This window comes from Chelonia mydas, chromosome 27, assembly GCF_015237465.2.
Source record: "Chelonia mydas isolate rCheMyd1 chromosome 27, rCheMyd1.pri.v2, whole genome shotgun sequence".
NCBI classification, from domain to species: Eukaryota; Metazoa; Chordata; order Testudines; family Cheloniidae; genus Chelonia; species Chelonia mydas.
In genome coordinates this window covers 807,789-833,912 of record NC_057860.1, presented here as the reverse complement: position 1 = coordinate 833,912, position 26,124 = coordinate 807,789, and the positions used below count along the sequence as shown (strand labels likewise).

General features: G+C 40.3%; 1 protein-coding gene across 1 annotated transcript in view; it reads left to right on the top strand.

The window, feature by feature from the left end:
* GPATCH8 (G-patch domain containing 8) overlaps positions 1-26,124 on the top strand; it is a 79,405-nt gene that overhangs the window by 29,774 nt on the left and 23,507 nt on the right. Inside the window, 3 exon segments of the mRNA XM_037887153.2 lie at positions 11,293-11,365; positions 25,139-25,206; positions 25,680-25,766. Of these exon segments, the coding sequence (XP_037743081.1) occupies positions 11,293-11,365; positions 25,139-25,206; positions 25,680-25,766 (228 nt within the window).

Here is a 26,124-nt window from a genome sequence, read left to right as displayed (position 1 = left end):
GTAAATAGCAGTTCAGGGATATTCTTTTCTAAGATGCTTGCATGTCCTGCATTAATGTTAAGTGGGCCTGGGCTTCAGTCTTTAAATAGTACTTTTTATAATCTAGGTTACTGTAAAAATAGTTCAGCTTGATATTTGAGAAACTATTTGAAATAATACATTATTTATGGCAAGTTAGTTTGCTAAATATTAAATTTTGTTGAGAAGTTAGTTTATTTTTGTGAACCTAATGAAACAGGAGTAAAATGTATTTTGATCCTTTTAGCTTACATTTCCTGAATAGTCAGATGACCAACTAGCGTGTATAACAATTTAATAAATGTTAGAACTACCATTAGCAGTGAAGAGAACTGAATTTTAATTGATATGCTTCAATAATGATAAAATCTGCCCAAAAAACTATTTCACATAAAACAACATTCCTGTGTAGTTTTTAAAAATGTTATTTTACTTTGTTGAATTAGGTATGGCAATTAATAATATCAAACTGTAGAATGGGGAAAGGTTCAATTTTTGGGTAGCTTTTCTTTTAAGCTTCTGAATCTTTTAACTTTGCACAGTATCACTTGCTAGTCTCAGATGTACAGTAACATTTCTTCTTACGCTGCCTAAATTTCTCCTGGAGGTTTAGCATTTAACATTAGTGCTTAGATGCAAATTCATCTATAGTCTTAGTGGCATGAAACCTGTGATTCGGGTGGGGGAGGAAAAAGGGAAGCTTACTGGTGATCTGATTTAGGCTCAATTTTTATTAAAGATTAGCACTTTTCAGATAGCTTTTTCCCTGAAGAAACTAAAATTGACTCTGAAGTTTCATCCCTTTAGTGTGCATTTTTTAAACTGTAGTGTTAGCAAAGGATCAATATATATTTGCATCCTATGTAGGTTGGTGTTGTGTGTGTCTGTGTGCGTGTTTAGATGTTTACAGAAATTTACACAACTTGGGGTGTTCGACATTTTTCTTCCGCAGCAGTTGGCCCATATTAGCTAAGCAGCCATGATCTGGTTTGTATTGCACGGTCTGCCTTTTTTAATTTCTTTAGGGTTTCCTTTTCCCCCTTCTTATTTCTGTTCTTCTGGTCCAGTGAACACTGCATACAGTACCTATTGTCTTAATGTGCTGGCATGATGCTAGATTTAGGCATGGCAGTAATTGGTGACGCATGAGATAATGCTGCAGAGGGGGGAATTTGCATTTGATGTTCTGCTGAATAGTTCAATCTTGTGTTGTGACATGAGAATCTTTACTGACATGCCAAGCCTACTTCCCTATGTAAATGTCATGAGAAACAGCTAGAATTGGCATCTATTCCATACCACATTGGGGATTATCATTAGACAGATTATTCAAACGTTACCTACAGGCTAGACCAAGATCTTATTTTTACAAGTGTTTGTTTTTTCCAGAATAGAGGAACAAAGCATGTGGGTGACAAATTAAAATACTGCATGTATGTTTAAAATTTAAATCTCTTCTGGCCATTATTATGGAATAGTCAGATATACAAAATTATACAGAAAATGTAAGTACATCATATGCCCAATCGTACACAATGCCTAGGATGATAGTCACTGGGTGACCAGTGCATATGATATTTGGCTGCAGTTTGAGGAGTTTCAACAGCAGCAGATACCTTTGGTTAAATTACAGCACAAGTATTTATTATTCTTACATACATTGTAGTGCAAATATAGGGACGTTATCAAATCTAAATACTTTAACTTGGGCAGGTTTTTATTTTAATATATAAAATGTACACAATTCGAAGTCTCATGACCAATAGTAAAAAACCGCATTTAGTGGAGAAGACAAGAAGATGGTCTGCCTATTTGGTGGGGGGGACCAAAAAAATTCAAAATAATTCCTACCCTACCACCCAATTGGTTAAATTTTTTTCTTCTGTCTGTAGAAAGATAGGCTTTAAAAAAAAAAAAAAACCCAAAAAAAAACAACCCACATTTGGGAATTCGGGAATTGAATTATGTTGCATCAAAGAGAGAGAAATATATTCTGTAGAGGACAGACTGCTAAAAAAATTCTATTTTATGATCTGTTGGGTCAGGTGTCTGTTTATAATAAAATATTTATCTCCCCAAAAAAATTTAGTGACCAGTTGTCTGCTGTATGGTCATAGTATATATCAGAGGACTGGCTAGTAATTATTTTTGGGGAGAAAAGCTTTTTAAAAAATACATTTTTCTATGGAAACAAGAATTTTTTTTAAAAAAGGGGGTAACCAACCTCATTTTAGATTAGGAACCAAATTTTACTTTTGAAAAAGATGGATCATCTTTCTGTTCTCTCCACTAAATATGTTTGTGTTTAAAATAATCTACAGCTATTAAGATTAATATAATTTGTTACATAAACTGAAATTATTAAAAATTGATTAAACTCCCAAATTGTTTAACTGAGTATATTTGTAATCTTTACAATTGCAAAATTACAAATACATTTTAAGTAAATGGGAGTGGGATTTTAACCTGCTAAAACCAGAGTTTAGGGTTCTGTGTTCCTCCTGCAAGAGTTGGATCTCATACCTAAAGCAGCGTGGGGCATCAGATTTCTTTCTCTGCTTTGGGTGTGTGTTATATTATTTGGCTCTTCCAGAAGAGAGAGTAACAACCATGAACTTAGATCATGAGAGGTAAGTAAAAGGAAATAATTTTAAATATTTAGTTTTAAAATGTGCTGTATTTGCAATTTTGAAGTTTACCAATTTGTTGTATTAATGATTTATGATCTTAAAAAATTCTGTTAGTGTTTCAACTCACCTTTTTGAAAAGAAATGTAGCGGTAGCCGCACTAAGAACCCATTCCTGCACCATTGAAGTCAATGCAAGTTTTGCCATTCGTTACAATGGAAGCTGGACCTGAGCCTCTAAGCGTCTTTATCAGTAAAGAAAAAAAGAAAACCTGTTTTTAGCAGTGAATGTTAAAGTGTTTTTCAGTTAAATTTTAGGGTTAATATAGAGAATTTACAGAATTAAAGTATATCCTATTAAAAATAAGTGGGTTTCTTTAAAAGATTTTCAAATCTTCTAGGAGTCTGAAGACTATTTGAAGCCTAGTAATTGTAGAGCACTTTTGGAAATGCCTAGGGGAAATGGCTTTGCTTGGAGCATACATTTTGGAGTATCACTGCTGAATTTAGATCCATCTCTGCAGCATTATCTGTTGAGAGATGCTGACTGTACTGCTACAGCATGCAACTCAAAGGTGGCTGAAATCTCATAGGTTTGGGAGTCTACAGATCATTACACTGTTTAACTGTTTTGAATGACTGTACTGTGTATTTTAAAAAAGCAGTCTGCAGCAGCTAGTGTCCATGGAAATCCTACGTTGTACTGCTAGTATAGGCCAAAGATGTCTCGGAACTAAGGCATGATGAGAATATAATTCAGGTGTTCCTTCTTCGGAGAAGTAGGATTAGAGCAAGTGGAAAGCAGGATTAGAGGAAGCTAGTGGCTTGGAAGTCAGAGGTAGAACAATAAAGGTAAAGCCTTAAGAGGACTTACATTTCCAAAATTTTACAAGTTAGTGAAATGATACCAAGATTTATTTTTCCTTCAAACCAAAACAGGAAAATATATTTATAATATTTAATTATTTGAAAGGTTTTTTATTAGAAGAGATTCTTTAAAGAGAAACAAATTTTTGTTGGGCTAAATGAGAACCAACTAGTCTACATTTCATAAAAGGCAGAAAATATTCAATATAGATTTATGCAGACGTGCAAGTCATTGGTCATATTTACAAATGAGATGGCTATGGAATTGGAATCAGGCTTTTTTTTAAATTTAAAAAAAAAGCAACAATGAATTTGTTCTTTAAGGCGGCAGATCCTACTTCTTACAAGTAAAGACTGTTGTCCTGCTTTAAAAGGTTCTGGGCTCTCTCAGCTCCTCCTCCTGAAGTAAATGGGAATTGTTGGCACTCAGAACCGTTTGTTTTGAAACAAGCAGTCTGATTTTCAGCTATGTAATGAGCTGCGCTAATTCGATTTGAAACATTGTAGGAAAGTGCACTGTTTCTAGGTTATGGACTGACCAGTTACCAAGTACTGCTGCTGATTTACTAGAATCCTTGTTGTCCTTAATGTTTTACTAAGGAAACTTGTAGACAGTTCTAGTTTTTTGTCATGCTAATACGACTTCAGGAGTTCAGTATTAGTCTTAGCCTGGTCTACACTATATAGCTAGTTTAACATAAGCAGCTTATGTTGCCCTAATTATGTCCATGTACACACTATAGCCTTGTCCTGCTGATGTAAGTGCCCTACTACACCAACATAACTCCACGAGAGGTAGGGCTTATGTCATAGAATCATAGAATATCAGAGTTGGAAGGGACCTCAGGAGGTCATCTAGTCCAACCCCCTGCTCAAAGCAGGACCAATCCCTAATTTTTGCCCCAGATCCCTAAATGTCGATATAGTTAGGGCAAGGCAGTGTCTGTGTAGACACTGCTTTACTTACATCTGCTGTTGACTGTCTTGTTAATTTCAGGGCTCCATATTGCAGCTGTGAAATTGACAAGAAAGCCCAGCTGGGAGTGGGGGGGAAGCTGGGCTCCCAGCAGGAAACTACACAGAGCTGAGAGTGGCTGTAAGTCAACCTAACATAGGTCGACGTAAGTCTGTAGTGTAGACATGCCCTACACAAAAATCCACTGTCCTCTCCCACTACACACAGTATGCAGAATGTCAGAGTTAAATCAAGTTGTCATTGTCACAGGTTGGAAGTGAGACTGCACATCATTCACTTACTCTTAAGCTTCTTGTTAGTTTGTCCTTGTCAGAACTAATGAATATCCTTTTCCTATATAGTTCTGCGCAGTTGCCTGAGGAGGCTCTTTAAAACTCTGCTGGGGTTCAGATTCCAGGTGTTACTTGCTGAAGATGACAGTTCAGTCCTCTCCTCTAGAAGTCTACAATAGCTTCTGAAGTTGCCTTTTGTCACATGGCATAGTTGTGCAGATCTGTGGACTCCACTAGTTCCAAAGTATAACCTGATAAGGCTGCTGATTTGACATTTAGCAGTAGCCGTATGTGGACAGTGCTATAAATAATATGCGTCTTGAAGCTGAATGGTGTAGCATTACTGTTTGTCTTTTCTCTCTAGTTTTCGTTGTCATCTGTAGTGAGCTATAGGTTTTGTGTTGGGAATCTTTACAACCTCTTGTTTGCATGGGTTCACCCAGTGGCATCCAGTCCTTGCTTATAGGTAACTTGATACACAGTCAGCACAGCTTACAATCCACTCAAGAGATGTATGGTTCTTGTTTATGCTGAAATCAGATTAATAGTATGAAAGGAATGTCTCTGGGGCGGGGTGGGGGGGACTTTGGGAGGAGAGGAGGTGTTAGGCAAAATTAGCCTTTGGCATATTTGTAATAGTTGAACAGTTCAACATCTTCTTGTTGTAATTGTTAGTTACGATATTCCTCACACAATGCCATCAAAACCCTTTGTGTCATTTCCCTTGTGTACATGTCAGTTTACATCTGCCAGGGCCATTGCTGGAGACTCTTACTGCAGGAAGCATGATCAAGTATCATTGGTACATGTGAAAAGTAATTAAATAAGGCCGTCTTGTCTAGTGTTTACAGTACAAGACTGCGTTGGGAAGCCTGGGTTCTGTTCTGTGGGCTCTCAAGGACTAGTTGTGTCCTCTTGGACATGTCACTTGAGATAAAATTTTCAAAAAGTGGCTTAGCCAATTGACAAGTCCCACTGACTTTCAGTGAGACTTAGGCTTCTAAATCATGTAAACCAATTTGAAAATGTTATGCTTAATCTGTGTCCCAGAGTTCTCCATCTGAAAAATGTGAATGATCTCTCTTTTGTTAGAGCTTTCTGATCTTGGCATGAAATGTGCTGTATAAGAGTCAAAGTTATGTTAAAATAGTAGTAAAGCACATGAAAAGATACTGTAACCCATTCACTAATCTGTTACAGTTATGTGACCACATCATTGGTTAAGAGGACAAATAGCATGGCTCTTGCATACATAGCTGGCTAGTCCTGCTAAACTGTCTTGATTGCCTGTGGGTTTTACTGTATCATTTTAGTCAAAAGCATATTGAGTGATTTTGTTCACTTGGCTGACTTGACAGCTTTTAATGTGACTCTCACTTCTGAGCTCCTTGTAGCATAGCTAGTGAGTTATAAAAGTAATGTCTGCATATGCTCTGAGGAATGAGTTGTTTCCTTGGACTGGCCAATGGCATGTTTGGGAACTGGCACAGATGCTTAGAAAAGTACAGAAAGGAGAACTACTACAAAATGGGGTTGATTTATTCAAAGGGAATATCAGTTTTTGACACCAAGAGGAGGATCTCTGTAAGTAAAAGGGATTTTCCTCTAGAGATGAACAAAGTTAATATATTATTCCAGAAAAAGATCACAAGCCAGCAGCCTAGCTGCAATGCTTTGTGCTGCTGAATGAGAGGTTCTGATTTGATTAATATTGCGTCTCACTCTAGAGGCCAATAGGAGCCAATAGCACTGCAAAGCTACACTAGCTCCATTCCCATTTGTGACCCAAGCAATTCAACCTCTAATTTTAAGGGCAGCATTTAAACTGTGAAGAGCGTTCGTGCCAGTCTTCCTTAGCCAGAGGTCTGTCACAGTGATGTAGAATGAAGGGACAGATGGAAAATGGGAGGGGATCATTAATCTCTTAAATTCCAGCGGGGCCTACACACTGAATACCTGACCCTTCAGAATGTTATCTTCACAATAGCAACAGAAAATATGCCATTTCAGCTGCCTGTTTTTAACTATCCAGCAGTTTCACTGCCTAGTCGATGCCAAAAATTGTGTTTAACTAATTTTACATCAGAAGCTATATATACATGCAATGCTATTGGGAGAAAATGCCACCTTTTTCCTGGGAACTGACATGCAGTAAGATATAGGTTTGTTGCAAGTTGAAAAACGTGACCATCCTCTTGAGTGGGTTTGTAAAAGTGGTGCTAATGTGTATAACTCTTCTGAATTTTTCTTTTTTCCCCCTTTAACATTTGTTTACCTCTTCACTGTGTCAGTCACAACACCACTCTTGAATCTCCCCGCTGGTCTTGACTTGTTAAATTTATTTTATGCTTTCACTCTTCTTTAATAAATACATTACTTGCAAGCAGTGAATTGAAAACAAAGCAAAAGAAAAACTACCATTAGTGATTGGACAGTTTCTTACTTTGTGTTACATTTAACTGTTCTTTTGACAGCCCAGTTTTTAAAGCCAGGTTCGTATGGAAATGCTTTCACTCCACTTGCACTGCTTTTGGAAATAGCAAACTGCTTCATCTGTCTGTTTATTTTAGTGCATTCATGACACAACTCAGTCAGCACAATGTCTCATCTCCACTTAACAAACGATTGTACGGTAGTTCTTGTCCTTCTTTAAAAATGCAGCCATTTTTGTCAGCATCAGCTTTTTAAATTTGATTCCCATAATCCTTTGTCAGATTCAGTTAATATGTTCATGTAGAAGGAACAATTACAATGTAATAGCCATAAAATTGGGGATCTGTGGCCCCATTTTACAAGAGGAACATGCAGTTGTTGTCATTGTGGCATAAATGGTCTGCAGCAGTTACTCTCACAGGTAAGTTCTTGTAAACCTTAAAGTCTAAAACGCTCTTCCATGGTATTCATAGTTGGAAACCATATTTGTTGTTCGTTTTTCTCTCTCACTCATATTGATTTAAATATTTATATCTTGGCATATTCTTACTCCTCCTCGTTTTTCAATGTAGAACTAACTACTGCTTCATAGAGAGACCCCATAGTGTGGGAAGGACATTGTTGTACACTCGTCTTGAAAAAGTTAGTGAGACTAAAATGTCTTTTCTTTTGCTCTGCAGGTAAAAAAAAAAAAAAAAAAAAAGGGCTCTAGTCACTAGAATTTTTCGGGGGAGTGGGGTGGAGGGGGGAATAGCATCCAGGCACACTGTAAATCTCAAACTCTTGTGCTCTTTAGGTCTGATACACCAGTGGCATTCACATTATTCAGTCATTTACACCAATGAGTGTGTAAAACACTGCTGTTCTGACTTCTGGGTTTTTGTTTAATACTTCATTACTGAATTAAACTAAAATTGTAGCATTTTTATTAGCTGGCTTTTGGATACAATGCATCATTGTGTCACAACCAGACAACTCATTACAATTCAGGATATTCTGTAATATCCTGAGTTCTAATGGGTTGCATAACTAGAAGAATTTATGACAACGAACTGTATGTTGAGTTTAAAGACATTTTTTAAAAAAGGCTCTTTAGGCAATCCTGGAAATTACAGGCCAGTAAATCTAATTTCAGTACAGGCAAATTGATTGAAATTATAGTGAACAGAATTATCAGATAAAAAGAACAGGAGTACTTGTGGCACCTTAGAGACTAATTTGTTAGTCTCTAAGGTGCCACAAGTACTCCTGTTCTTTTTGTGGATACAGACTAACACGACTGCTACTCTGAAACCAGAATTATCAGATGAACATGATACATTGAGGAAGAGTCAACATGGCTTTTGTAAAGGGAAATCATACCTCTCCAATCTGTTAGAATTCTTTGAGGGTGACAACAATCATGTGGACAAGGGTGATCCAGTAGATATAGTGTAGTTGGACTTTCAGAAAGCCTTTGATAACGCTGCTCACTGAAGGCTCTTAAGCAAAGTAAGCAGTCATGGGATAAGAGGGAAGGTCCCCTCGTGGATCAGTAACTGGTTTAAAAGATAGGAAACAAAGGGTAGGAATGAGAGGTCACTAGGGTCCTCCAAGGATCTGTACTAGGACCAGTGCTGTTCAGTTTATTCATAGATAATCTGGAACAGGGGTAAACGGTTAGGTGGCAAAGTTTGTAGACAACACAAAATTACTTAAGACACAGTAAAAGCTGTATTATCCAGCACTTTACCAACCAGAAAGCTCTATAAAGTGGCATTTCTGATCTTCAATAGGGTCCGGTTGGCACGGGGCTGGCAGGCTCCCTACCTGACTCTGTGTCACTCTCTGAAAGCGGCGACATGTCCCTGCTGCTCCTAGGCGGAGGAACGGCCATGGGGGCTCAGTGCACTGTTCCTGTCCTGAGTGCTGGGTCCGCAGTTCCCATTGGCCCTGGCCAACTGTGGCCAATGGAAACTGCGGGGGTGGCGCCTGCAGGTGGAAGCAGCGCGGAAAGCCGCCTGGCCACACCTCTGCCGAGCAGCAGCAGGAACATAATCGCTGCTTCTGGGGAGCCGCTCGAGGTGAGTGCCACCCGGATCCGCCACCCCGAAACCCCTTCCGCGCCCCTGCCCCGAGCCACCTCCTGCACCCAAACTTCTTCCCTCTTAATTAACCGGAATTTTTGACTTACTGGCACTCACCATTCCCCAGCGTGCCGGATAACAAAGCTTTTACTGTAGTTAAGCCCAAACCTGACTGCAAAGGAGATCTCACTAAACAGGTGACTGGGCAAGAAAATGGTACATGAAATTAAATGTTGATAAATGCAAAGTGATGCACATTGGAAAACATAATCCCAACTCTGCATACAAAACGATGGGGTCTAAATTAGCTCTTACCACTCAAGAAAGAGATCTTGGAGTCATTGTGGATAGAGCTCTAAAAACATCTGCTCAATGTGCTGTGACAATCAAAAAAGCTAACATGTTAGAAACCGTTAGGAAAGGGATAGTTAGATGAAAAAATATCATAATGCCACTATATAAACCCTTGGTGCACCCACACCTTGAATACTGCTTGCAGTTCTGGTCGCCCCATCTTGAAAAAGATGTATTAAAATTGGCAAAAGTTCAGAGAGAGGCAATGGAATGATTAGGGGTATGGCACAGCTTCCATATGAGGAGAGATTTAAAAGACTGGCACTGCTCCGTTAGAAAAGAGATGACTAGGGGGGATATGCTAGAGGTCTGTAAAATCATGTAAAGGGGTAAATATTACTTTCTCCACACTATTCATCACACATGAAGCAGGGGTCACCCAATGAAATTAATAGCAGATTTAAAACAAACATCAGGAAGTATTTCTTCACACAACAGATAGTCAACCTGTGGAACTCTCTGCCAGGGGATGTTGTGAAGGCCTAAAGTATAATTGGGTTCGAAAAAGAATTAGATAAGTTCGTGTAGGCTCTTAGCCAAGATAGTCACTGACTCAACCCTGTGCTCTTGGGTGTCTCTAAATCTCTGACTTCCAGGAGCTGCCCCTGATGACTGGGGATGGATCACTCAATAAATTGCCTGTTTGGTTCATTCCCTCTGAAGTGTCTGGCACTGGCCATTGTCAGAGACAGATTGCTGGGCTAGACAGACCATTGGTTTGACCCAGTATGGCTATTCTTATGTTCGTTCTTGTATTTCGTTTTCTGTGACGGATTCTTTTGCAAAATGTAATGAACCCTTTTTCTTTAGTCCCAGTCAAAAGCTGACATTTATTGCTGCACCAATACCTTTCAACTTACTTTATCAGGAAATAGCTCTTTTTCTTTAGGAAGATGAGACATTATGCTTATTGTTTCCCCTACATGCACTAATGGTTCCTTGCTGTTAACTTATTGCTAGGCCTGTTTCATTCTAACATCTTAGTATTTTTGTTAGAGTATATGTGAAATGCATCACCCAGTCTGTGCTTGAGCTCATTTTATTTGATTTGATTGATTTTTTTTTTTGTTTCACTAACCTCACTGTTTTTATCAGTTTAATATTGGCTGCATGCTAGTTTATATATATACATATATATAAAAAAACCCAATCAAGTCTAGCCTGGATTTTGCTATGATTGTGTTTTGGTTTCTAGTGGTGGGGCAGTCTTGCACTTACAACTTACTCAGTATTCTAAAAGCCTGACACAAAAACAAAATGACTAAACACAATGTAGATTTTCTTTACAAAAACAATCTTAAAGTGGTGCTGTCTAGGTGATGGATATGATTGTATAAATAACTTGATTTTATGCTTTTTAGTGTCAATTTTTTTTTATTGGTACAATTTATTTTCTCCCATATTGCTTTTTTTATTTTAAATGTTATGCACAAAAGTTGCCCAGAACACCATCAGAAAGTGACCCTCCCCAAGACCCCGTCCCCCTTGAAAAATGATAGCCAGCAATTTTTTGACATTTGTCTTCCCTTTTATTGGGCATCTATTGCCTTTTCAGTAGCATTTTTTTGCATGCACATATGTAGAAAATCTCTTGCTCGTCTCATGTTTAAATGTCAATGGGAAGGGAAGAATATATTATTGGAATATTTTTGGTTTGTTTTCTCTGTTCTGTCTGTCAGGATAATATTGGACACCGCTTACTCCAGAAACATGGGTGGAAGCTGGGCCAGGGATTGGGAAAATCACTTCAGGGTAAGTTCAAAAGTTTGTATTTGAGAAACAGATTCAACACCAGATTCATTTTTTAAATTAATTATTTCTGCTGTTTTTCTAGTTTAGATTTCCCCCAAATGCTAATGTATCCAAACAAATGCACTGTTTAATTTTCATGTTTAGCAAATTGCAAGTGGAAGCTGCTGCCTCCCTTAACTATACAGGTGTGTGTGATGTAGGTTTGTGAATGACTTTGTTTTTGGAGGGAGAGGAATTAACTGCCTACCTAGTAACAGGTAGTTTGTGCAGCTTCTAAAATTACGTTAATATTAGTCAGACTGGAACATGCAGATGTTCGGTGTTAAGGGGAACTGGCAAATAAAAATAGATGTGATGACTTCTATGAACATTCAGTGGTGTCAGAAGCCATTAGAAGGCGAGTAAAAGGGCCCACTGAAGACTGAAGTGGTGGCAGAGGTAAAAAGTGGTATGAGAGCATTGGGAGACCGTTTTAGAGAGTAGGATGTGGCAGTATAAGCAAAATAAATATTCAAATATTCAGTCATCTGCTCTGAAAGCCTACCAACCTCTCTGCAAGAATCCTATTCGACTTTGACCCACTGAAAGCAGGATGAGAAATATCTACCAGAAGACCTAAAACACAATGGCTGGATTGTGTCAACAGACACCTGTCTCTCACAGGCATCCTACCCTGTGACACATTAGGTTTGGCTCAGGACAGCACGTGGTGAAAGTGCATAACACCTTTAGTGATCTCTACATTGTCTAAGCAACACATAAGATCAACTAATCAACCTAACCATATTGCCAGGCTAGCCTTGCATGTGTTATCAGCTGGGATGGCTTTGTGCATCTCGCCATATGATTAACTTCTGCAGATTGCAAAGTTGATACTTATCAACATGCTTTTTCATTTTTATGTAGTTTTTAAAAGTCTGATTCTAGGCATAGGAGCAAGGGCTTCCCCTGACTTCCAGTTAACCAAGTAAGGAATAGGTGTATGTCACAATATCCCTGCCAATCATTAAATGGTATACCTCCTCAAATAGAGTCAGAACATTATTTTCACCCTCCCCTTTCTCCTAAGTTTCTTTAAGAACAGTTTTCTATGCTGTGTGTCTAAGGTATGTTGGCTTTGTCTGTGTTTGTAACATGGTTCAAAACCAGCAAGTTGCAAGTGCATAATTCTGCATCTTCTCTGCATGGATAGTAGCTGCGAGTTTCCAAATTCACACTTGGCAATGGCCAGTGGCAGAATTAACTATAGCTGTTGTAGTACTGATTCTTCCATATGGTAGCTCATTCTCCACAAAGTTCCTAAAACAGGACAACACTTTGCGTAGTGGAGTTGTTATGACTGTTACAAGGTATCAGCGCCTTGGTAACTGTTTTTGTAATGCTGATAGGAAATCCAGCATTGCTTGCATAAGGAAACATGTCTATCTGATATCCCTATTAAGTGACTGTTCACATGGTTAGTGTTCAAAGAGCACTGTCCTAAAAGGACTTTCATAGGGTTAAAATATAGCTTTTCTTAACTTATGTATTTAAAATACTAGATTTAAAATCGAAGAACATACTTAGATATATCAAATATCTGCTATGATAAGGGCTGCCACCTGTGAATCTACTAACATTATGAAGCTGACTGTTTAACATTTGTTTGGTTCACAGCATACATACACAAATTCAGCAGGGGCATTTGTCCCCTCAGCCCTATATCTCTCTCATGTTGACGCATTTTTGGCAAACAGGTTTCATTATTATACACAGTAAAGGCATGTTAGCCAAACCAATAGCCAACAAACATTAAAAAAAAAAAAAAAAAACCTGACCGAATAGAGCTCATCAGTTGTCTAGCAACACCTTCAGCACTGACAGTAAAGAGTGTCTTCTGGAGGTATTTTGCTCCAGAGATTGTATAAGGGTGATTTTGTCAGGAGCAACATTGTGGCAATTGCAAACCATTTCTCTTTTTTTCTGGGAGAGGAGAGTGGGGGGAATGCGTGTGGAAGAGATGATTCAGGGACTTGGGCTAGTTGAAAAAGTTAGATCACCAGTGGCATAGGCACTGACTCCATAGGTTCTCTCTCTCTCAAGCCCCACAGGAGAAAAAAGGGGATGCTCAGCACCCACCAGTCGCAGCTGTTTGGCTGCTGGTGGGAGCACTTGCGGAAGCGCAGAGAGCCTTGGGGAAGGGGCGGAGTGGGGGCAGGAAGAGGCAGAATGAGGGTGGGGTCTCGGGGTGGAGCACCCACCAAGAAAAATAAAACTCAGCACCTGTGACCAATTGATACCTAGTCAGTAAATTCAGTATAGGAACAACTCTCCATAAAGATACAGCATAGGAATGTGAGGGGGCTCCCGCTAATGTTCATTTTGAGGCATTGGAAACGTGCTAAGTGAGATTGAATAGGAGAGGACTAAGCACAGATTGAGGATTCTGAATGAACCAGAAGAGGACTGTGAGGAGGCTAAGTTGAATCTAGAGGGGGAAGAACAGGTTTTCCCCGTGGTAGTCAGTGCTGTGAAGCTGACTAACCATAACGCAAAGACAAGGAGGTTAGAACAGTGTGCTGCCTGCCTCCCAGAAGTTGAGAATCTGTTCTGTTAGAAGCTAAATAGGATCACAAAAGCAGCTTGAGAGAAAACACTCAATTCAGATGTTGCAAAAGAGGTTGAGAACCAGTGGGCAAAATATTGGCTGAAATGTTGTGAACAATGTGGAAAATGTAGGTAATAAGTGGATGGCTCAAGTGATCTGTTTTTGTAATATAAATGATGATTCTACAGGAGTATTTACTGACTCTGCCTTGAACACTTGCCTCAGGTTCACACTTGAATAACTTTGCCATTGTCCAGTTGCTTTTGTGAGCAAAGTGTCGTAATTATAACTATCCTTCAACATTTCTTTAGTAGATTCACGTATTTTAAGTATTATTAGCAGCACGTGCGTTTTCTTAACTCCTTTCTATGCAGAACACAGAAATTAATGTCTTAAAGAAGTCATGTTAAACTTCCCTTTACCAGAAATTGCCTGCATTTACACACACTGTTGCAGTTTGAGTAGTTAGTATACGTGAAGCTTGTAGTCGTGTTGATTTAAAGTGCTCCCACTGGATTATAGATACCAGATTTAGTTGTTGACTTTCATATATTTTGTCCAAGAGAGTATTAATCTGGTGTCTCTGAGAGATACATGAATCAGAATTTAGTATCTTGGTACACTAACCAATAGCTAACTGATAACTTTGTCAGTGTAATGGTTGTTTTAGTGTAAGTTAATATTTCTCTGCTGAATCAAATCATTTTGGTTCTGTTTGTTTGGTCAAGAAGGGAGCTTTGTCAGTAAAAATCTGGGGCTCTGGAGTGTTTGTTTATGTTTGCTCCTCAAATCGTCTGGTGTGAAGCCTAGGCAACTCCTTTGTGCTCTTTTACTGTTGCCATAGAAATATTTAGCTACATTCTGTTCCATATAGTCTCTTATACTGTGCTCATCACCATAGTATCCGAGTGCCTTCCACTAGTGCATAAAGTGACATAACATCTGTCATGTTTTGTGTGTTCTCTCATCTCTTCTCCTGGAGGAGACATGTGCCATAGAGTCTTGTTTTGGTAGGATGTCGTTTCAAATATATATGTTGCTGTGTATTAGAAAAGCAATGCTGAGGAAATGTCATGCATGGGGAGCAGAAGGAGGCAAAGTTTGTGATGGTCCTTAGTTCCTATGAGGGGTGTTCATTTCACAGTCTTGGATCAGCCCCCACGAAAGTGCCATCTCCCACACAGATGAGCTTTATCCTTCTTCTTGTAGAGAGTTCCATTGGGCAAGAGAAGCAAAATTATCAACAGAAGTCTTCATGTAGACTGGGGAGTGCCTTGAAAATAAGAACCAAGACCTTGAACTTGATTTGATATTCCGTGGGAAGTCATTGTAGAAAGTGGAGAATGGGGTTAATATGCAGGTGTTTTATTTAAAGGTGGTATAGCAACACCTAGTGATGTCTCTATTCTCATATCCGTTACACAGGGGACTGAAATATATGGTGGTTATAATAGATGGGGGATGCATTGAGGAAAGTGGCAGCCTTATAACTTTGGGGTTCTTTGCTTAAGTCAGTTCGCTATTCAATTATAGAAGGAACTAGTAGTATTTAGGTTTTCTAATACTTTCTTATAAAATGGAGATCTTGGGGGCAGGGAGTGCCAGCACCTTTGCATGCAACAGGGAGACAGTCGTTGGCCCTGAGAAATGCCTTTTCTCTTTCACGGCATTTAGTTGAGGTGCTGTGGAAGATCATCATTTTCTTTTTTCAGAGTAGCAGCCGTGTTAGTCTGTATCAGCATGAAGAAAAGGAGTACTTGTGGCACCTTAGAGACTTGACTTAAATTTATTTGAGCATAAGCTTTCGTGGACTACAGCCCACTTCATTGGATGCCTAGAATGGAAGATATAGTAAGAAGAAATTTATACGTACAGAGAACGTAAAAAGGTGGAAGTAGCCATACCAACTGTAAGAGGCTAATTAATTAAGAGGAGCTATTATCAGCAGGGGAAAAAACTTTTGAAGTGGTAATCAGGATGGCCCATTTCGGACAGTTGACACGAAGGTGTGAAGATACTTAACATGGGGAAATAGATTCAATTAGTGTATGACCGAGCCATTCCCGGTCTCTGTTCAAACCTAACTTAATGGTAGACCATTGGTACACTAATTGAATCTATTTCCCCATGTTAAGTATCCTCACACCTTCGTGTCAACTGTCAGAAATGGGAGATCTTGATTACCACTCCAAAAGTTTTTTCCCCTGCTGATAATAGCTCCTCTTAATTAATTAGCCTCTTACAGTTGGTATGGCTACTTCCATCTTTTTATGTTCTCTGTATGTATAAATTTCTTCTTACTATATGTTCCATTCTAGGCATCCGATGAAGTGGGCTGTCGCCCACCAAAGCTTATGCTCAAATAAATAAATGTGTTAGTCTCTAAGGTGCCACAAGTCCTCCTGTTCGTTTTCTTTTTGTTGCTTATGTTATCAGCAACATTTTGACAACATGTCAAAATCACTGAATGTGAATATTCTGAAAGGTCAGCCACACCTGCCTCCACAGCATCAGCAATGCACACTGCGCTGGGAATCCCAGGAGCAGACAGCCTCTCTGTGATTGGGGGGAAAGAGCCACCATGCTGGGCTCTTTTGGATAGCCCACCCTTCCAGACCTAGCATATGCGCCTCGTAACCAATCCTCCTCTTTGGGTGCACCACGTGAGGCCATGAGCTCCTTTCCCAAAGGCCCACTCCTCTCCCCAGGATAAATTGCCTTTACCTGCTGCCCAGCTAATATTCGGGTAACCCAAGCTGTGCTGAAAGTTTGTGGTTCAAACCTTAGTGATGTTGCATGGGATGGGGAGGTGTTACAGCAACACTTAGTGTTTTTAGCTTTTTCCTTTTATAAAACCTAGTGAATTACACTTACACACATACACACACACCCCTCCCCTGTTAAAAGAATGTTATTTGGATTTCAAAGTCAAACACTTGAAAGTTAGAAAATGTCAGGATTTAGGTTGTGTATGCAACCTTACTTCTGCCTCTTGTGCATATGCATTATGATAGTTTTTATTTACATGATCACTACTAAGTCAGTACAAAAACTGTGTATAGACAAGGACTGTTTTTTGTACAGGACCCTTTCCTCATTCAGAGCACAGGGTATATGTTATTAAACTAGGGGTGGGCAAACTGCAGCCCATGGGCCATATTCGGCCCACCAGCCGATTTAATCGGGCCCTCGAGCTCCCGCTGGGGAACAGGGCCTGGGGCTTGCTGGGCTCCAGCTGGGGAGTGGGGTCGGGGACTGCTCTGAGTGCATGTGCCGCGGCTCTGCATGTCTCCTGGAAACAGCGGCTTGTCCCCCCTCTGTGTGCCGCTCCTGCAGCTCCCATTGGCTGCAGTTTCCGGCTAATGGGAGCTGCGGGGGTGGTGCGTCAGGTGGGGTGGCGCGCAGAGGAGTCAAAGGGGGGGACATGCCACTGCTTCCAGGAGCTGCTTGAGGTAAGCACCACCCGGAGCCTGCACCCCTGAGTCCCTCCCACCCCCCAGCCCTGATTCCCCTCTGAACCCCTCAGTCCCAGCCTGGAGCAGCACCTTCCTACACACCAAATCCCTCATCCCTAGCTCCACCCCAGAGCCTGCACTTCCAGCCAAAGACCTCAGCCCAAGCCCGGAGCCCCCTCTTGCACCTTGAACTCCTCATTTCTGGGCCCACCCCAGAGCCTGCACCCCCTGCCTGAGCCCTCACCCCCTCCCGCACCCCAACCCCAATTTCATGAGCATTCATGGCCCGCCGTACAATTTCCATACCGAGATGTGGCCCTGGGGCCAAAAAGTTTGCCCACCCCTGTGCTAAAGGAAAGAATTGCAGTTGTCGATAGATTTCAGCTTTTTGAAGGATTCCTGCCTTATTGACATGAGAAGTTCAAAGGTGTGAAGGGAGCAAGGCAGGGGACTGCACGAAGAAAGGATGGTCTTGTGGTTAAGATAGGTGAGTGTTTCACAGGAGAACCCAGTTCTCTCCCTGCCTCTAATGGCCATCTTGTGGTATGCTACTGAACAAGCCACTAAAACCAAATTTTGGCAGGTGGCCACTAATTGTGTGTACCTCATTTTCTGGGTACCCACCTTTGAGGCACCTGGGGACTGATATGCAGAAGTTCTGAGCACTCAAGCAGCTGAAGTTAATGGAAGCTGTGGATGCTCAGCACCTCTGGCAGTAAAGTAGCGTGGTCTGGAGCCATGAGAGTCTGGAGGTCCTGAATTCTAGTCCTGGCTCTGTCGCTGACTCACTGAGTGGTGTCAGGAAAGTATTTGTCTCAGTTTGCCCAGCTGTAAAATGGAGGTAGAAATGCTGTCATCTCACAATGGGAAAAAGTTTGTGAGGCCCTCAAATACAGTGATGAGCTCCCGAGAAAAAGACCATGAGGCAATGAATTTAGCTCCAGTGTAGAATAAATAAAGCAGCATTACGAATGATGAGGATAAAAATATTGAACTGCTGCCATATTCCCAGAGCGCTGCCTATCTTGGGCACTAAGTGAGGCAGACATCCTATAGAAAAAACCAGTATTGTAATGAAGGACTGTATCAAACGGCATATCACCAGGGGCAGAATGCAGGTTGCATGGGCAGCCTAACTTCTGACATACTCTGATTTCCAGGTCCATGACATTGCAACCTCAATGCTTTTAATAGATTCCTGCTTAAACTTAGGAAGTAAAGAAACGGGAAAACACACTTTAAAACATTTCCATTACAATAGCTGTTTCCATTACTGTGTCAAAATACATGAGTTATGACAGGGCCCAAAGGGAGATTTGACTTGATGCATCAGGTCTGAGCCTCCTTATGAGAGCAAAACTGTTGCCACTCTTGTTTATAATGGACAAGATCCTTCCCTTAATGATGGAGTATGGTTTTGTGGATCCCTTGAACACAATATAATAAATTGATCCCTTATTCTTTCAGTGACATGAGTACATCATAATGGAGAGAAATGATCTTCTCTTGATCTAATATCAGACTTCGGTGTGTTTTGGGCCTGATATGCTGCCAGAACTATTCATAGTACAATAAAATTGTGCAAATGGCCATTTCTGGTTTTCATAGAATCATAGAATATCAGGGTTGGAAGGGACCCCAGAAGGTCATCTAGTCCAACCCCCTGCTCGAAGCAGGACCAATTCCCAGTTAAATCATCCCAGCCAGGGCTTTGTCAGATGAACTGCCCTCCAACCCCATGAAGTAGTCTCAAACCCACAGAACCATTGCTTGGCTCTGTCTACTTACCAAGCACCAACACCGTGCTCACTGTTGTACAGGACACAAAGGAAGACCCTGCTGCTTCCCTGAAGAACATATATTCTATATAAGCAAAGGAATGCTCAATACAATCCAAATAGACATGCGTACATACTATGGTATGCCTCCCAGGTTATGCCCTTCATTGCAGGGCTTCATGATTTGGACAGGATATCCAGAGCTCATGCTTGGGCTAGATCACATCTGGACGCCTTATTAAAAAAGGCTTGCCTTTCTTTTAATCTGCTTTGTGTTGCAATGACCATACCAAGAGTTAAAGAAGTAAATGATGCTCTTCTGAGCTCAACAGTACTGCTTCTGGTTGGGCAGTAAGAGGAGTTGTTGAACCTCTGAAGGGTTGCCCTCCAACAAGAATTGACTATGTCACCCCCCTGTTAGTCCCTTCCTGGCGTGCAAAATGAGAGAATTGGAATCTCCCACTTGGCAGCACATTTGTGATCATATAGGTATTGTAGACATAGAAGTCCTAAGTGCTGGCAAAATTTTCATTTTAGAGTAAAACAGTAGTTCTCAAACTTTTGTATTGGTGATCCCTTTCACATAGCAAGCCTCTGAATGCGACCCCCGCCTTATAAATTAAAAACACTTTTTAATATATTTAGCACCATTATAAATGTTGGATGCAAAGCGGGGTTCGGGGTGGAGGCTGACAGCTCGCGACCCCCCCATGTAATAACTTTGCCACCCCCTGAGGGGTCCCAACCCCCAGTTTGAGAATCCCTGTACTAAAAAAATAAAAATAAAATCAGTCTTCAACTATGAAAATAAAATCCTCCTTTACTCCTTCAGATCCTTTTTTAGAGGCAGTATGGTATAGTAGTTAAAGGTCTAACCACCACAGGATAAGTACTACTAGTGTTCATGTGTCACTGAGACAGCCAGTTTGACTTTCAGAGCCCACACTGAGTTTGTGGAATGAGTAGTTAAAATAACTATTTACTTGTGGGTTGTGCAAATTCAATCAAATTAATTGACACAGTAAACATAGAACCTAATGATGCCATTATCAAGCGCACTTAACTTTTCAAAGCTACCATTAGACAGCTTTGCTTCTTAGCTTTCACCCTGTTTCCAAATTTTAGTACTTTTTAAGCACATCCAATTTAGAACCCCCTGAAAAACACATCCAGTTTCATTTTCATTAGTGTTATGAGAATAACAATAAAAGCAAAACGTCCTCTGCACTCAGTGTGGTCGTCTTCTGTTATATAGCATATCTACAAGTTGGCTATTTTTTAAAATTCTATGTGAATTAGACCTAAGCACTAATGCACTTTGTGGCAGAAATCCCAGACTCTTGGTATCAAATGGTTAACAGACATCAAGTCTACTTTCGAGTGGCATATAGCGATCAGGACCAGGCCAGTACCCTTTTGCTGGATGTTCATACCAGGCATTAAAGGTTTTATAGTGAGGAGAACATGTTTGATTAAGTGGCATGAAAATCCGACCATGAATAGCTCTCCTGCTATTTTCATGTCTGCGAGCTGGAACACCCTGATTTTTATATTAAGCCTCATTTGTTTTAAACTGAGGCATCACACGTTGCATATTACCAGAAAAATTATTTACAAGACCTGGTGGGATCCAAGTTCCCATGGGGTGTATCTCTTTTTCTGAACTTCTAGTAGGTTAATACCCGTCACAACAGTATTGAGGGGGTATTGTTATCCATTAGCTATAATGCCTCTCATTTATATGTTAGAAATAAATCTGCACTAATATTAGGAACATGGGAATTGCCAGGCTGGATCAGTCTTGAGGTAATCTAGCTGAGTATCCTGTCTCCAAGGGCCAGCACCAGATGCTTCAGAGGAAGGTGCAAGAACCGTCCAGTATCAGATGTGGGGGTAATCTCCCAACAATAGGTCTCATTTTGGTCTCTGTTAGTTGAGATGAGCTTAAATGCTGAAGCATGAGGTTTAATATTCATTCCAAAATTTGTGTAGAACAAAAGTTGTGCTAGTAAACAGTATCAAATAGTTTGCCAGTGACTTTATCACACACTCCTTTAAGAAATGTGTGTTATAAAAATAACTGAATTCAGAGGAACTGACACCTACTGAGATTCTGCAAGGTGTCTTCCTTCAGTCCATTTCCTCCCCTTCCCCCACGCTCGTTGGATTATCTTTCAGACATTTGCAGATCACTGAGCAGATCCAGTGCTTCAGTGTGGAATGTAACTTGCAGGACAGATTTAAAGGCTGAACAATTTTCAGAGATCTGGAGAGAAGTCTTGCTTTTTTTTTTTTTTGGTCGTGGTGCGGAATAAATATTTGGTATACCTAATGAGTTCTGAAATGCTACTTCAATTCTTGAAGCAAAGAAATAATTAAACGTCTTGCATTTACTTTAATTTCAGAGATTGACCTTCCTAGAGTATAACTCCGATGACATGAGCTGTAGCTCACGAAAGCTTATGCTCAAATAAATTGGTTAGTCTCTTAAACATGCTGTTTGCTTTTCCTTTCCCCCACTGGGGAGTCTGCAGTAAACCTATGCCAGGGCATTCCTACTAGGTCAAAACATCCCCCCCCGCCCCTCGTGGCTTTGGTCACATCATCCTTGCTATGAATCTTGTCTGAAAAGAAAAGGGATTGTGACTTTGCTCTAGAGATAGTACGACTTGTCTGATTTGTTTGGAGAAAAAATAAGATTGTCATCTGTGTGATTCACCTTTTGAAAGTGGACTAGTTGTTGGTGCCAATCCTATATAGCCATATGACCATTTGAGTTCCTGCCCTTCCTTGAAACCTCAAGAACAATCCCTTTAGAGGGGTAGAAACTAAACACAGCTCTAACGAGATTCACTTAAAATCTGAGAGAACCCAAATCTACGGCTACTTGTGAAATGCTTAAGATCACATTGTGGTGTGAACTAACCAAGATCTGCTTATTTTTCTTGCACTGGTCGTCAGAGATCCCTCACTTTTTCCCTTTGTTCTCTACCCCTACCCCACTAGGCTTCACATTGCAGTCAGCGGGGTTAATGTGTGTTTGTTCCCAAGCTAGTCGTTACATTTCTCTGGAGTCAGCCAAAGTGGCTTACTAGCATGAAACTGAAAAAAGGAGGAGTCCTTGTGGCATCTTAGAGACTAACAAATCAAATAAATGTGTTCATCTCTAAGGTGCCACAAGGACTCCTGGTTGGTTTTGCTGATACAGACTAACACGGCTACAGCTTTCCCCTCTGAAAGCTGTTAGGATGAAACTGGAGTCTCCCAGTTGCTGTGGGCTCAGAGCTGGGGACCCAAATTCTGGTCTTCTGCCTGGCAGCACGTTGCATGCACCCCACACCATTGGGCATGCCTTCATTATTTTGGTGACAGAAGCAGTCACCGCTCTACATAGTTGCAATTTGTGCTTGAGCTACTAGAACCTGGTGCCTGCTCGGCCAGCTGCCAGGGGCGGCCAGCTCTCACTCCTGATGAAATAATGATGGTTATAATTAAACTCAGGCAGCACTTTGAGTAGTTAAAAAGTAACATTTCCCTTCTCTTGTATGAACACGCCATACCTGTGTGGAATGCCTCGTTGATTTCTTGCCCTTTAAAATATTTTTAATTACCTCAAGATCTTGATTTTTAAAATCTACATATTTGAATTTGAAAAAATGCAGCATCTCTTAAAACTGATTAATCACCAGGAGCTAAACGTCTTCCAACACTTGCTAAATCCTAAGCGAGAGCAGTTGTGAAAGCAAACAGTAGCTGCTCAAAACTGACCCCCTCCTATCTCCCCCATTCCACAGGACGAAGTGTGGCAGTGGGGATGGAGGGGTGAGGAAGAAGCCTTTAACCCATCCTGTCTGCCTACTGCCAACGGCCTATTTTCTGCCCCTAAAGGTTTCTGCCTAACAAATGGTGTTTCTTTTTTACAGCATTTTGATCCTGGACTTGTTGTGGTGATGGTAAACTTAGCAGTGGTAATTTTTTATTTTCAGACTGAATTACTCCTTTTGTCATCAGTGCACCAATATGTTAGGCTTACTTTCTCTGTTGTAGCCTTCATCCTTCTGCTTGGTCTTTCATTTCCTTTCCTTTCTTTATGCACACTTGTCTGATCCTTGTTCATTAAAGGGTATTGCTAAGAAGGGATGTTTCTGTTTGTGTTAGAACTGCCAAAAATCAGTTTAAACATAAAATTCTAATACTGTCCAAACTTGATTTTCCCCAACATGATGGGCACTAGCACTTGCTACTGCAATTTATGAATTTTAAAAACTTTGACTGCCTTAGAAGGCAAAAGTACTGACTCATTGTTTGTATACAGGGGTTTACCAAGGTAATGAGCTTGCATATAAAGATTATGATTCTTGCAGAAACAAAACAAAAACTGGAAAACAAAACAAAATAAATTCTTTTTGCACTTGTTCTCAATCATTCTATTGGGTCTACCTTTTACCAGTAAATCCCTGGCTGAGACGTTATGAAAGTGATATTGCACCTAGGAAGTCATTTTTATAACCTGTCTTTAATTTGGTCCTTTTGCTAAAGATTGCAGTCACTGCTTACTTATTATACCATTGGGCGTAAGAGAAACTTAATCCGGGTGAAAATTTTACTGTTAATACCTACGTGAAAGCTAAATAGCTAAAAGCTGTTTTGGGTTGGCTGAGCTGGCTTAATAAATATTTTTATCTTTGGACTTGTTACGTGCCCAACTAAACGATCTCTGGGCATATGTACAAAAATATAAAAATGCAGTTGTTATAAATATAAAACTAAATACATGTCTGAAGTGGAAATTAATCGTACTTATTTCCTAGTTTAATTATTAAAAATACACCTGTTTTTAACAATCCTTAGGATCTCCTTGATGTCCCTGTGGAGTTGGAGGTCCATGGATTAATAGTTTTTGAAGGAGCTAGAAAGAGTTTCCCTTGGAGAACAGAGAAACTTGATGTAAATCAGAGGCTTTTCTGACGTGGTTTAAGAACTAAGCCTTTTTTGTGCATGTGGATTGAAATAGTGTCTTAATTTTGGCATGATTAAAACTAGATCTTTTAGCCCAAAGGTATAATATATGTGTATATGTGTGTATAACAAAACAATTGTTTACACCAACCCAAGAATAATAATAAGGGAAGTAAACATTCTGTTTTTTTACTCAAGGTATGCACCGGATAAGGTAAGTACTTCTCAGTGGGCTTACATCACAACAAACAGTGCAAGTTGTGATGTAAAAAAGCTGTGGTAGTAAAGTGCTTGTCTGCCCCATTTTGCTTTGTTTGGCTGGTTATGAGTGGATTAAAGATATGTAAAAATCTCCAGCATAGTTTGATTAGTTCAAAGTCAATTTTCTTCGCAACTAGTCCTTTTCACAGCTTACAGGTTACACAGTAAGTAATAGAGCAGTTCTTGGTGGGAACATTAGGAAGCAAGTTGTGATTAAATACCTGTTCTGGAACTAGTGCTCATTTTTTCATGAGAGAATTCTGGCCTACCCATGGCATCAGTTCATTTTTTTTTATTTAATAAGATAAACTAATGGGAAACTAATGAGTTGTACAATAAAACATGTTTGGTACTTGTTTTTCCACCAGAAAAGGGGTCAGAAGATCAGGGTTATGATCAAATAGTGTGAGGGTAATGAGAAAAGATCCTTTTAATCTCCTGGTGCCAGGACTTGGCAATGTTGAACATTAACCAGTTATGCAAAATGTACTTGTGGTTAATGTTCTGAGATTATAAGCACCAAAGGTCTAATGAGTACAGTTAACCTTAACAGGTTTGGAGCTGAGAGAAGCAGGTTTGGATGTAAGCTGTGAGAATGGCTTGTGTTTGGTTCACTGTAGCTTTCTGGTCTCTGCACTCAAAGGCAAGATCTCTAACCACCCAAACCTAATGTGTAAAGTGAGCTGTTGGAGCAGACTTGGCCTCTCACCTTGTTTGTGTGTTTCTGTTACAGGTAGAACAGATCCCATCCCTATCGTCGTCAAGTATGATGTCATGGGCATGGGCCGGATGGAAATGGAGGTAAGTTGATCCTGATCCATCTTATTCTAAAATGCATTGCTTAATTTACATTGGGTCCAAAAGTGTAATCGGATAATGATGTAAAAGTAAGAACTTTGAGCAGCAAAGCTGGAGAAAAACTTTGCCTTAAATCTGAACTATAGGAAAAGCTTTTCTCCTCAAAACACATACTTCAGTTACCCATGGTTTACTGACTTTTGAGGCCTGGACTCTTTTCTTTAATTCCTTGGCTGTGTGAGTTGGGTTTCCATAAAGCTGAGCCCATTATTGGCAATGGATGTGCCTGCTGGGAACCAGCAGCATGGAAGGGTTCATGAACTATTTTGTAGGCAATGGGATGGCAAAGCAAGGAAAGTTAAGCACTATACTCACAAACATTCCGTTTTTAAACACTTGAATAAATGACATTTTCTTGGCTGTTTGGGTACCACCAAGAATTTACGGGAGTAATTGCATGTGTTCTTGTTGCTAAGCTTGATTATGCCGAAGATGCCACTGAACGGAGGCGTGTACTGGAGGTGGAGAAAGAAGACACCGAAGAGCTGAGGCAGAAGTATAAGGTACTTAAATGAACACATTGATGCCTGAGTTTCTATGGGCTGAATGGGAGAGACTTAGTTCTGCTAGGACAGAGCAGTCTGGTCATTCAACTCCAGTACTGATGACACTAGTTAGTTACTCCTTGGTTCTATAAAATCATGTGCTTTGCTTCTATCTTTTTTGTTTAATATGAATGCTGAATGCAGCATTGCCAGTTGAAGGTCCCCTGTTTAGTCACAGAACAGCTACTGCATGGGCAACAGCTATGCAAGTTTCTACAGCACTGCCCCCTTCCTTTTTACCGTCCAGGTCAGGGATGAGGCACAGTGGAAGTGTCGGTCTCTGTGGCCTATTTAATAGCCCTTAGCTTTCTGCTGA